General features: G+C 41.1%; 3 protein-coding genes across 5 annotated transcripts in view; 1 reads left to right on the plus strand and 2 right to left on the minus strand.

The window, feature by feature from the left end:
- Positions 1-232: 232 nt before the first annotated feature.
- LOC118413325 lies at positions 233-3,747 on the minus strand. 2 transcript variants are annotated; one of them, XM_035816639.1, is made up of 4 exons: positions 3,421-3,747; positions 1,204-1,324; positions 674-925; positions 233-570 (listed from the first exon to the last, which is right to left on the minus strand). In XM_035816639.1, the coding sequence occupies exons 1-3, from the start codon at positions 3,454-3,456 to the stop codon at positions 780-782; spliced, it is 303 nt and encodes a 100-aa protein (XP_035672532.1). In that variant the 5' UTR covers positions 3,457-3,747; the 3' UTR covers positions 233-570; positions 674-779. The 2 variants fall into 2 exon arrangements, with proteins under 2 accessions (XP_035672532.1, XP_035672533.1); XM_035816640.1 differs by lacking the exon at positions 3,421-3,747 and adding an exon at positions 1,643-1,755.
- An 856-nt stretch (positions 3,748-4,603) lies between these two features.
- On the plus strand, positions 4,604-7,615 carry LOC118413326 (40S ribosomal protein S16). 2 transcript variants are annotated; one of them, XM_035816642.1, is made up of 6 exons: positions 4,604-4,724; positions 4,822-4,870; positions 5,347-5,448; positions 6,458-6,554; positions 6,995-7,042; positions 7,428-7,615. In XM_035816642.1, coding segments are annotated over exons 1-6 (444 nt in total). In that variant the 5' UTR covers positions 4,604-4,722; the 3' UTR covers positions 7,574-7,615. The 2 variants fall into 2 exon arrangements, with proteins under 2 accessions (XP_035672535.1, XP_035672536.1); XM_035816643.1 differs by having other exon boundaries at positions 4,678-4,712.
- Positions 7,616-8,964: 1,349 nt separating this feature from the next.
- LOC118413551 (zinc finger CCCH domain-containing protein 11A-like) overlaps positions 8,965-11,128 on the minus strand; it is a gene marked incomplete in the record, with an annotated part of 9,983 nt that continues 7,819 nt past the window's right edge. Inside the window, 1 exon segment of the mRNA XM_035817076.1 lies at positions 8,965-9,043. Within this exon segment, the coding sequence (XP_035672969.1) occupies positions 8,965-9,043 (79 nt within the window).

Below are 11,128 nucleotides of genomic sequence, written 5' to 3' on the forward strand. Positions count from 1 at the left end.
TTGGATAATGTTGGAATGAATATGTTCACCAGTTCAGGTCGAGGCACACAAACAAATGGACAACCATATATATACTTGTATATAACAGAACGTACTTGTAGGTCGTTCTGTTTTGGGGATCAGAGCGGTGTGTGCTGTTCACGGTTATCCTCTCGACAATTATTTGCCAAACCCTGCACTTAACCTTCATACATTGAATCGCTTGTCAGTGTTAGTGAATATAAATGTTTTTAAAAATACACAAATAGCCGACTGTCCGGCCAATGCAATGGTATGTTTATGTGGGAGGGTCAAAGAACATAGACACAGACTGTTGCCACTTGTTTCAGGTGTCGCTGTATTGGATTTCGTCGGAAACGCCCACTCAGACACTTTGAAATCAGACTGAGCCACTTTCAGACATTGTGTCATTACGTCCTTTAAGATGCCGAAAAATGCAGACTTAGCTATAGTTGAAATCATGGAGATTAAAAATCACACGGTTTTTCTCATATGATGTAACTGTCCAAAGCCAGTCTTACCCCCAAGATCTGCTTGAATGCTGCTTGAATTTTCCTTACTCCCCTACACTTTAAATAATAATAATAATGGTTTTATTTGGTGCTCAACATGTACAGAATGGCAGGGCGCTAACACTAGGCCCTGAATTGCTCTTGTACATACATCAACGTACTTATACCGTCCAGCAGAAGTTTTAACTTTCTTCTTTTCCTTGACTTAACATTTTGTTTCTACAAACGGGACGCGGGTGAACGTTGCAGGATTCCGCTGTTATGACGTTACTTCCGCTTGCCGAAGACCGAGGTTGGCTCCCCTCCTCCTGGCATGGGGACAGTGTTGTACCTGTTGGCTTTGGGCTGATTCTTGTTCCACACGCTCTCCTGGCCTGTGGCCTTGTCTTTGTTAAACACGGATGGCGCATCACCTGAAACTCAATAACAACAATTATGAGACACACACTTACTTTAAGCATATTTGAAGTATGAAAGATTACCAATGACAAATCTATAGTACACACACTATAAAACTGCAGAGATAAACAAACAAGTTTTATCCATTTGAATCTCCTTTGATAAACCTACGAAACGATTTCGAAGAATGTAACGTTTTCAGTCCCTACACGTGCACCCTCATCTTAAATCGTCTGCACTACGTACACATCTAACGGTAACGTTAACTATATTGACAGGTGTCTGTACTTACCTCCCATCTCCTCCAACATCCGCCATGTTTTCGACTTGCCGGCCTTGCTGCTGCCCGACTGTAGTCCTGACTTCGCCTCCTGCACCTCGCCTTCTTGTACAGGGGACTGGTCCTTGATAGCCTAGGGCGTGGGATGACAAGTTTATGCACACATAAAAAAATTCTCCTTTAAACTTTTAAACAATAATTATTGCTAGTAACCACCGAGCCCCCATAAACAGCGATCGTGCAGCGGCCAAAATCACATCTGTGTGATCCTTGATTTCATAATTGGAATACGATGCAAGATATCGAAGCATCATTTAAAAGACAACAAAACACAGGAAAAGTTTAAAAACTCTATTCTACATATATGAAATTCATTATCTTTCAAAATCTGTCAAATATTTGGTCGTTCGGCGGTCGCAGCCTCCAATCCAAAGAAGTTAAGTTCACTCACAGACGCGCAAATTAACACAGGCATCACCCTGGGCATGACAACTGCTCTAAATTTGGCACGCTAGCGAGGCCACGCAAAAGATGACGCCTTCTAGACGTAATTCTTGTCTCGCTACCCGCTCTATATCCCAGCTGACAGGAAACAGTACATAACATGTGTCTGGCAACTGCTCAACTATTTCTTCAGTTGGGACCAGGAGTAGAAAGAAGGGATAAAAACAGATTCATCGCCGGATGAAGAGTATAGATACAAGGTTCTCTAAAATTAGAATTAAGGGCAAACTGAGAGTTCCAAACATGAAATAGGCGTGAACTGGACTGAGAGAAATTTAGATGAGGGTTAAAAGTTCAATAAATTTCCGGTACGTCCCTCACTGGGAAAGGATTTATATAGCCTAGTCAGACAGTTTTGGATTGTAATCTATATTTAGAGATAGAGTGAACAAGGGCATTAGGTAATAGAGTGGTGACCTCGTCAGTGTCACGGAGGATGCGGTCATAAATGTAACGACGACTTCGAGTATGAATAAAATGATATCACTGTTCATACTGTTATGTAATGCTGTAGACGTCGACTATATATTTACCGTAAAGAAATGGATACATGACTGATTTTGTTTTCATTTCACAATTTACACCGGAGAGGGTGCAGTATGAGTGTTTTAGTAGATGCACAAAGCTTCGCTTGTTTTAGTTTTAGAGAAAACAGACTTGCTAAAAGTATATAATCTGATGATATCAAAGTGCTGGTACATTTTTGCTCTTGTAACTTCTAGTTAGGATGAAATAGAAATACAAGTGTCATAAACACGGTGTTCCGACGAATTTGAAAGACGGGGAGGGGGGTGGTCCATCCTTTGTCAAGTCAACCGTGTATCGATCACCTTTATCCGCTGAGCTTGAAGTATTCCGTCAATGCGGCAAACAAGTCTCAGTGGTGTTAACGAATTCTTCATGACTGTGTACCTTTTGTAATGACTGTGGAAACGTGACCCCTCCGTGGGCCAAGACTAAAAGGGATGCATGAGAACTGGGTTACGTCTGTTTTGGTTAGACGAAACCGTACTCCAAACCTCTAGAAAAGAGTTATCGTCGGGTCACAACGGTTATGATGGCAGGTTATAAACTCCGACGGTTTTCTTTAGGGTTATTCCTCGTTCTTAACACCTTTTGGGATGTCGTTTTGAGTATCACTACAGTTTGGCTCGTCATCTTAAGCTTTAGTTTCACTCTCCATTGTCAACGGTGCACAGTTATCCAGTCTTTTAAATGTCATGTATCTTGTGTCAGCAACTAGAGGATCATCCCCTTTCAGTTGGAAATGCCGCGTTTTAAGTAGAGCGTACGGTCTGAAATTCTTCAAATGTAAAAACCAAGTATTGAGACCTATAAGTATCCTGAAAGCCCTGGCGAAATGAATACGGGTCCCTCCCTAAATGTTTTTGATCTGTAGTGACCATATTTGTGTGGCCTACGCAGCATTGCAGCTGCCGTTGTGCCGGAAGGCACCAAGATGGTGACTGAAAACGTCCCAGACAAAAACACATCTGTGCAAATTTGCCTCCCTACATGTCATTTCTACCTCACAGTCTTCGCCTTGTCGGACACTGTTGTTATAGAAAACGACATTGAAAACACTTTTGATGTGTCACAGCTTAGACCTTGGCTTCGCTCCGTTGGTCTGATGCACGCAGTAGCCGCCTACTCTAAACTACATTACGCATTCCTTTGAGTCTTGTAGAAAGATTTAAGAACGCTGAAAGAAATAACGAAACCAACCTTTTGCTCTGGTGAAAGGTTCCTGCCGTCAGACATCTTGTTGTAGTTCTGCTCTGTTCCTCGGTCTCTCAAATGACTCACTGGTTGTCGACAGCGTCCCGACGCGTCAAGGTTTAATAAGATAACCGTGAGCCCCTACGTCAGATCAGACCGTGCGGAATTCGGGCGCGCCAAAGTTTGCTTCCTGAGCCAAGGTCGGACAGAATCCGTCTGCCCAAACAAGCGGCGCGCATGGGCGCTCCCGGGGCACGCACTTGAGATGTTTGTATACTTCACAGCTCCAAGCTGTTCACTGCATGTTTCAGGGGCCGGCTTTTGACACCATCCATGGTCCTTGAAATCAGGGATGATACTGTAGATGGCGCTGGGTGGGACTCCGGTTCAAAAGTCGTTACGAGTTACGACCCAATACCGTCATGTAAATATGATATCATGATAAGACACTTTGGTATGAAAACGGGTGGAGGAAAAGCACACCCATTTCAGAAATCAAATCTCCACCCCAAACATTGCCAAAATTTTTTTTAATGAAGAGAACCGTTGGATATTCCCGAAAGATCGTAAGCGGATCTCTGCAGATGTAGCAACCTGATCCCGTTCCCAGCCCATGGGCATTTGACCGGAAGCGATATACATGACTAAAAACTGAGCCTTTGATCCACGGTTTCAACCAGAAAATAGAACCTAGCCTTGAATTATTTCTCAGTGATCAGTGACTGATCACCAACAATCGTTTCACAGGGGGTTTATTTACCCCGTAGGCACATCGTCTGTGACTCCACGCCGGTTCATCTTGTTACTTAGCAACTGAAACAAAAAGGAACATACCACAGATTTGTTGGAATTCAGTTGAACGTTAGACAGAGCTGTTGATGTCATTGTCAAAATCCTGCTCTCCACTATTTGTTTCATTTGGTAACTGTTACTCAACTTACTGTCTCGGAACTTTAGACCGAGCACATTGACTTTGGAAAGAACTTCCATTCAGCACTGTCATTGATTGATCGAATATCTTAATGATAACGTCTACATTTTGTATTAACACAATAAATCTCATACATTTAATAACAAAAATATTATCTCTGAAAAAGCAAATATCCCATGCAACTTCATGCAAGTCAAGTCAAGTCAAGAGAAGTTTGTCATGAGATCCGCTCTCTCAGCTCCTCTCAGCTCAACCCCCTTAATCTCGCGAGAATAAGGCACGGCGATATTACGCGAGATTTCGCCCCCCATTTCAAACCAGGAAACCCCGAATCGGCCTTTTCCCCATAGTCGCCGTACGAGAGGAGGTTGGTCTAAATGTATGAAGGCAATATTTACCTTTTTTTTCTCCCAATAAAGATTTTTGTGTACAAATGTTGGGCATGGTACTTACCTGGAATATATGTTCTTTTACAGGATGCCAGCTAAAGGACCCACGCAGTCGGTTCAAGTCTTCGGACGGAAGGTAAAGTTGGGACATGTGTTGCCGCTATACGATTATTAGATAGTGGGGAGGGGGGCAAATTATACACATGGCCATACACGCTGATACTGTGATAGTCAATTTATGTATCACGCTGTATTAGATGGTTTGTTGTATACTAGACAAAGATATATAAGACACAACATATGTACAGTGTGTTATCGCAAAAAATGTTGCAAGTACTTAGTTGAAACTGAGGCACTTGGAAACATATGAACTAGGTCTGAACTCGTTTACACTTCTGCCGTTCTGGAAAATAATCATATTACACTAACAGTGTACTAGTACTTGACATGTGGGATTTGTAATATGTGTACACCAAAATATGTTGAGACTTACTCTTAAAATTGTGCAAACTTAGCAGCACAGTACAAAGTGTTTGCATTTTTTTGGTATACAATGTTCATCCAAACTACCAAGCCTAACAGTAACACTGTGATGTTTGTTATTGCACACAGAAAACCGCCACTGCCGTAGCTCACTGCAAGCGTGGAAATGGTCTGTTGAAAATCAACGGCCACCCCCTGCAGCTGTGGGAGCCTGCCATGCTGAAGTACAAGGTAAATTCTCAGAAACAAATTCAGTTTTAAGGGTGTGGGGTCATGTGGCACTATATGTTTGACCCAGAACCCAGGAAGTCTTGGTTTTAAAATCCTGCCATGTCACAGATCTTGTGTCCTGGCTTGGGAAAGGCACTTTACATGACTTGAAAAATGAGTACCTAGCTTCGGCTATGGACATACTGTAAATGCAGAAATGTTCGCGGTGGATTAATGTTTGCGGTTTTCGCGCTGACCACTTCACCGCGAACTTAAAACTACCGCAAATATTTTTCTATTGTGGTATTAGACTGCAGTCTATGGTGTTACTGCGAAATTAAATCCACCGCGAAAAGTCCTTTTTCCGCTACCGCGAAATTAAAGCCCCGCGAACTTAAATCCCCGCGAACTTAAATGCATTTACAGTACCTTAAATAGGATGTTAAGTGGAAGTCCCGCGTTTGAGGAGCATTTTAGCCAGACCACAGCTGAGAGGCTGTGAATGGAGTGTCGTAAAAAAACACGAAAATCAATTTTCGCTATGACACTACAAAGTAAATGTTGTTATTGCGAGAATATATGATACCACCCCGAAGTTTTGAAATACAATTCTTATATGAACAACATTTACAGTCTCTGTTAACACCATAAATCAAAACATGCTGATCAGAAGACATACCGGCCGGGTGCACAGGGGAATCACTGACCAAGTTCCAACTTGGCAAGTGCACTAGTTCAAGTTGCGACCAAGTTGCGACAGTTTGCGAGTTCACTAATCGCTGCCAATACTGCCAATGTACTGTATATTATGTACACAATGTTTTTCGTCAGTGCTAAATTGCTAATCCAAAATGTAGGCTGTGACCTCTTAGTGCAATTGTCTTCACAGTGTCAGGGTAGGTGAAAGATCCGGTGAAAGCCTTCACAACAGAGTGTTGTATAGAACCCTGGTAAACAAATGAATACTCAGATGAAACAAAGTATCGAAGGTCTGAGTCAGAGATTAACAGTGTTTCTGTATCGCTGGCAGCTGGAGGAGCCCATCAGACTGCTGGGTAAGGATCGCTTTGCTGGCGTGGACATCCGCGTCCGTGTCAAGGGTGGTGGTCATGCGGCACAGATCTATGGTGAGGATACCTCTCATATTACATTCAAACTTGGTCTTGAGATGTATGTTTTGTAGATAAAGCAAATTAATGATGGACCTGGCTCTGTCAGTTATGTCGGCACATGTCATTACATTGCATTGATTACAATTTTGCATTTTCCTGGTTAAGTCCCTATTGAATGTCTGTTGCATTTTGGCCAATAGAGCTGTGGGAATGGAGATAGAAGATTTCTGGGAAGTTCTTGTACATGTATTTGAAGGCTTGTCCAGATTTGGATTTAACTATTTTTGCCTTTGTTAAGAAAATAAAAACATAATTTGTTTAATAAAAATCAATAATTGCAATTGTAATCTTTCTTAAGACTGCAGATGCTGTCCCTCCTACAAGTTGTAGAGTTAATCTACAGTACTATTAGTCAAGTATAATCCTTCCTCATAGTCATATTTTGTGTCTTCCAGCTATCCGTCAGTCCATCTCCAAGGCTCTTGTTGCCTACTACCAGAAGTGTAAGTACCATATTTTGTTTAGAAGGAACTTGATGCTACATAATGCATTGTTGTCTCCCATTTAGAATTCTCCCATTTAGAATTGCCCAGAATACGGTAGTGGGGAAAAGGACTGTTCGCGGTGGTTTTAAGTTCGCGGTGAATTGGCAACGCGAAAACCACCACAAACATTTCAGCATTTATAGAGCACTATGAATCCTGTTAACATTACTGGTGCATTGTTAATGTTGTGCACCTTTTAGTCCAGTGTTCAATCATCCTTTCAATTTGTCAATTTAAATTATGTTGTACCAGTGCAAAACCCAATAGTTATACTTGCTTTAAAGTTGTAAATGATGATGATGATGAAATGTTAACAAAAATGTTGGTCTGTTTTTCTGTCCAGTTGTTGACGAGGCCTCCAAGAAGGAGATCAAGGACATCCTGATCAGCTACGACAGGACGCTGTTGGTCGCCGATCCTCGCCGCAGAGAGCCCAAGAAGTTCGGTGGTCCTGGTGCCCGTGCACGCTACCAGAAGTCGTACCGTTAGACATGATCTGGAAATAAAGATCCATATGTTCCTACCTGCCAACTGTTGTCTCTTTCGTACTGTTACTGCTGTCAGTTATCGAGGAAAACTACTAGCCTCCAAGCAGACCCTATGGTGTCTAAGATAGTATCAAAGCTGGCCAAGGAGTAGAGCCGGCAGAGGGAGTCAAACATGGTGCTGGGTATACTATTTGGCCAGCTTTGATACTACATGTATCTTATTCTTAAGGCACCATAGGGTCTGCTTGGAGGCTATAAAACAACACAGAATGAAGTCACTGTATTTAGATATCCAAATCCAGGCGAGATTGTGTTAAAAAGTTGTGCTATCCAGCTGCTTGAGCAACTTTCATACTGTACTGGAATAATGCAAATTACAAGGTGATTTCCCCAAGTAGAAAAAAGCAACTAGCAAGTGTTCAAATTTGCAGCAGTCTTTATTAGTCCATCTCTCACTTTAGTAGAAGTATATATTTACAAGGTGAACAAACACTGTTCATACTGCACAAATGTTTTCTCACTGCCACTAATGGAATATCAGTTTCTTCTTACACATTGATAAAAGATCATTTAGATCATAAAAAAAAGTTAATGATAAACTCTGCAACACAGCATGATAAATGTATGTCTCCCTACACCTGGTGGTTCAGTAGGTTTTCAAGCTGAGATTCTGACAAGATGGATGGCTGAAAGGACAAGAGGCCATGTTTACAAGGCTTTAGTATGCTGTTGCAAGGTTAATGATGGTCTTTTGACGTTCTCTTTATTTCCTTTGGCCAAAAACAACCCACATAATTTTCAATGTAGGAGGGTTGAACTGCAGGGGTTGACAGGTAGCATACAACCTTGCCTTGACGTGTTAAGAATTGTCAGACCCATTACCCCAACATGTATGTAGTACCAACATCTTGTCAAGATTGGTGGAAGATTGTGTCAGATTTGTGGGTGGACTAAAGGAACAAGCCAGGTTTCTGCATACAAAGAACAGATTGCCACCCATTGCTACTGTAAACAGTATGTTCTCCAGCCTCTTTTCAGCCTTTTTTCCTTGTTTTGTACCTGTTTGGATTCCTTGGTGAATATTCAACTCTGATGTCTCGATATCTTTAATTGCAGCCATGAGGGATGAAACGGGTAGTACTTCTGTTCGTTCCTCAAAACAATGATGTAAAGTGCTAGAGATGCAAGACTCAACAAGCAAAATCCTCAAAAGTTCATCTTATGGCTCGGAAGCCATGTCAGTTCTGTTCTGAGGACATTCATTACTGTGAAGATATGCCATCAGAGTCTTCATAGGCGGCACTGCACTCAGAGACACTGATCATCTGGCTTTCATGGTAGTTCAGTCTTGGTTGCGATGGTTTCTTCAAGTGTCAACAATCTTTGGACCCGTCAGGAGTGGCTGTTGGCTGTCAGCACTGAGACCTGTGTCCAGGAATCACCATGGCAACTTATATTCAGGTCCTCCATTCTGCTCAACAGAAGGAAATCAAAGTCATCTTCATCCCAAACACATGTACAGCAGTCCTCTTGCGTATCCCTTCAATATGTTCCAGAATTTGAACAAATGTCTTCTCCAAGCTTAAACAAGAGAACCTTTTTCTTCAACTCAGTTGAGGAACGTCACTCCTGTCTTGACATAAGTGCCTTGAAAACTGGTTAAAAGGTTAATGTTACTTCTTCTGGCCTGGAAATGTCCAGTGGTAACTTAGTTGAATTTGTTCTGTTTGACATCATGTTGTGGCTTGACTGACTTTCTGTATCATTGGAAACAGAAGAGCCACAGGCCAAATGATATCAGCATCTGAAAGTGTGCAATGCATCAATTACCCAGTTTTTCTTCTTTTTATGAAATGGCTGACATATCCCTGACACAAGGGATGCTGGGTAAAAATAATTTTCAACTTACAGTGTCACTGCCTGAATCTGTAATGATCCTGTCTTTTTCACGTTTGGCTACAAACCTACTGAACCACTCTTTTAAGAATCATACATGAAGTTTCACATCTGTAGTACATGACATTTGCAGAATATAACTTCCCATAAAACATATTGGCACCCAAATTCTAACAAAGTAATACCATCTCCATTGTCTTCAGTATTTGGTCATTGACAATGTGAACTAAGTTACTGATGCAAACATTGTATAGAGCGTAATACACAAATCAGGTCACAGAATAGTTCACAACAAAATATAGCATAGCAATTAAGTATAATATGGCAGTGGTTATATCACATCTGAGTCTTATGAAAATGTCAACTCTTCAACAACATGCTGGTTATGTAGCGGGGACTAAATAAAGCTTATCAGGTATCCCCTGCATTCTTTCATGAGATATGTAAGAAAAATATCAAGCTCTTATGACAGATGGTACCAAGTTTACTCTATATACACATGGTACCAAGATGCATCTGTTTCATGGTACAAGTATCTGGGTGTATGAGGACAGTTTACTATTGCATCTAGATGGTGCCTTCATTTCTATAAGCAGCATATTCCCTTCAGATACCATTTGAAAACCTTAAACAAGTGATTTTCTAATCACAATTCTACCTCCACATTCATGAAACCATTGCCACATGTTTACCCAGCAATCTATGTACTTCAAGAATTTTTTCTGTGTGTAACAGAATATATGCTCTTTTAAAAATGGCCACAAGGTATAATAACAAAATACTTTTGGACATTGCCATGGATAACTGCAATCCCATGGTAAGAAGTAACTAAATTCACAAGCTGAGTTGCCATGTTGATGGTAACATACTTTCAAACAGCAAATTAAAAACCATATGAAGTTCCATGCTCAACAGAATACACACTTTCACAAATGGCCATAAGGTTGAGCAAAATACTTTTGGGCAGTCCAAATGACATTGCCATGTATAACTGGAATTCCCTTGCTTGTATGATTTGCTTGTATTTTAAGTCACCAAGTCTTTTCATGTACTGAGTTGTCAATATCCACGAAACTAAACCTTCTTCCATAATGATAATCAGTACTTGACAAACAACTTAACATGGCTTGGACAAAAATATTACTACCCAACCTAACATGACAACTTGCATGAGATTAGAACAGAATGAGCGAAGTTGTTGAAAAACTGTGGGTCGTCCCAAGTTGTATCCTTGGTCTATGTTCTCGTATTGTGGATATCCACTTGGTATCAGTAAATCTCTAAGGAGCACGCAAAAATAGTCTTGTCATATGGTGCATCCACTGACAGTTATGTCATACATACATACATACATATTATAAAGTACTGGTGACATGTTTCTTATGACCAAGCTGCTAAACAATAGTGCAAATACATACTACAACTGAGTATCTGTATCTTCAGTCTTACTACCCAGAGTTTGGGTTGATGAGCTAATACATCAGATGGCACACAATGGCACAATATGTACATTGAAATCCATGACTTAAACACTAGACACCACATAAAGAAATATAAAAAAAGCTGATTTTCTTAGTCATTATTCCTGACGATGATCAGCTGTTCAACATCTCGTCCAGTTCTGCCATGAGGCTGTCGTCATCAGCAGCGGCGCCAGCAG

Source organism: Branchiostoma floridae, chromosome 4, assembly GCF_000003815.2.
Source record: "Branchiostoma floridae strain S238N-H82 chromosome 4, Bfl_VNyyK, whole genome shotgun sequence".
NCBI classification, from domain to species: Eukaryota; Metazoa; Chordata; class Leptocardii; order Amphioxiformes; family Branchiostomatidae; genus Branchiostoma; species Branchiostoma floridae.

Coding starts and splice junctions, on each gene's coding strand:
- LOC118413326 (XM_035816642.1), top strand. Junction 5,449..6,457: donor CTGCCATGCTGAAGTACAAG/GTAAATTCTCAG, acceptor TATCGCTGGCAG/CTGGAGGAGCCCATCAGACT. Junction 6,555..6,994: donor TCATGCGGCACAGATCTATG/GTGAGGATACCT, acceptor TGTGTCTTCCAG/CTATCCGTCAGTCCATCTCC.
- LOC118413325 (XM_035816639.1), bottom strand. CDS start 3,456: ATGTCTGACGGCAGGAACCTTTCACCAGAGCAAAAG. Junction 1,325..3,420: donor ACCTTTCACCAGAGCAAAAG/GTTGGTTTCGTT, acceptor CCCACGCCCTAG/GCTATCAAGGACCAGTCCCC. Junction 926..1,203: donor GATGTTGGAGGAGATGGGAG/GTAAGTACAGAC, acceptor ATTGAGTTTCAG/GTGATGCGCCATCCGTGTTT.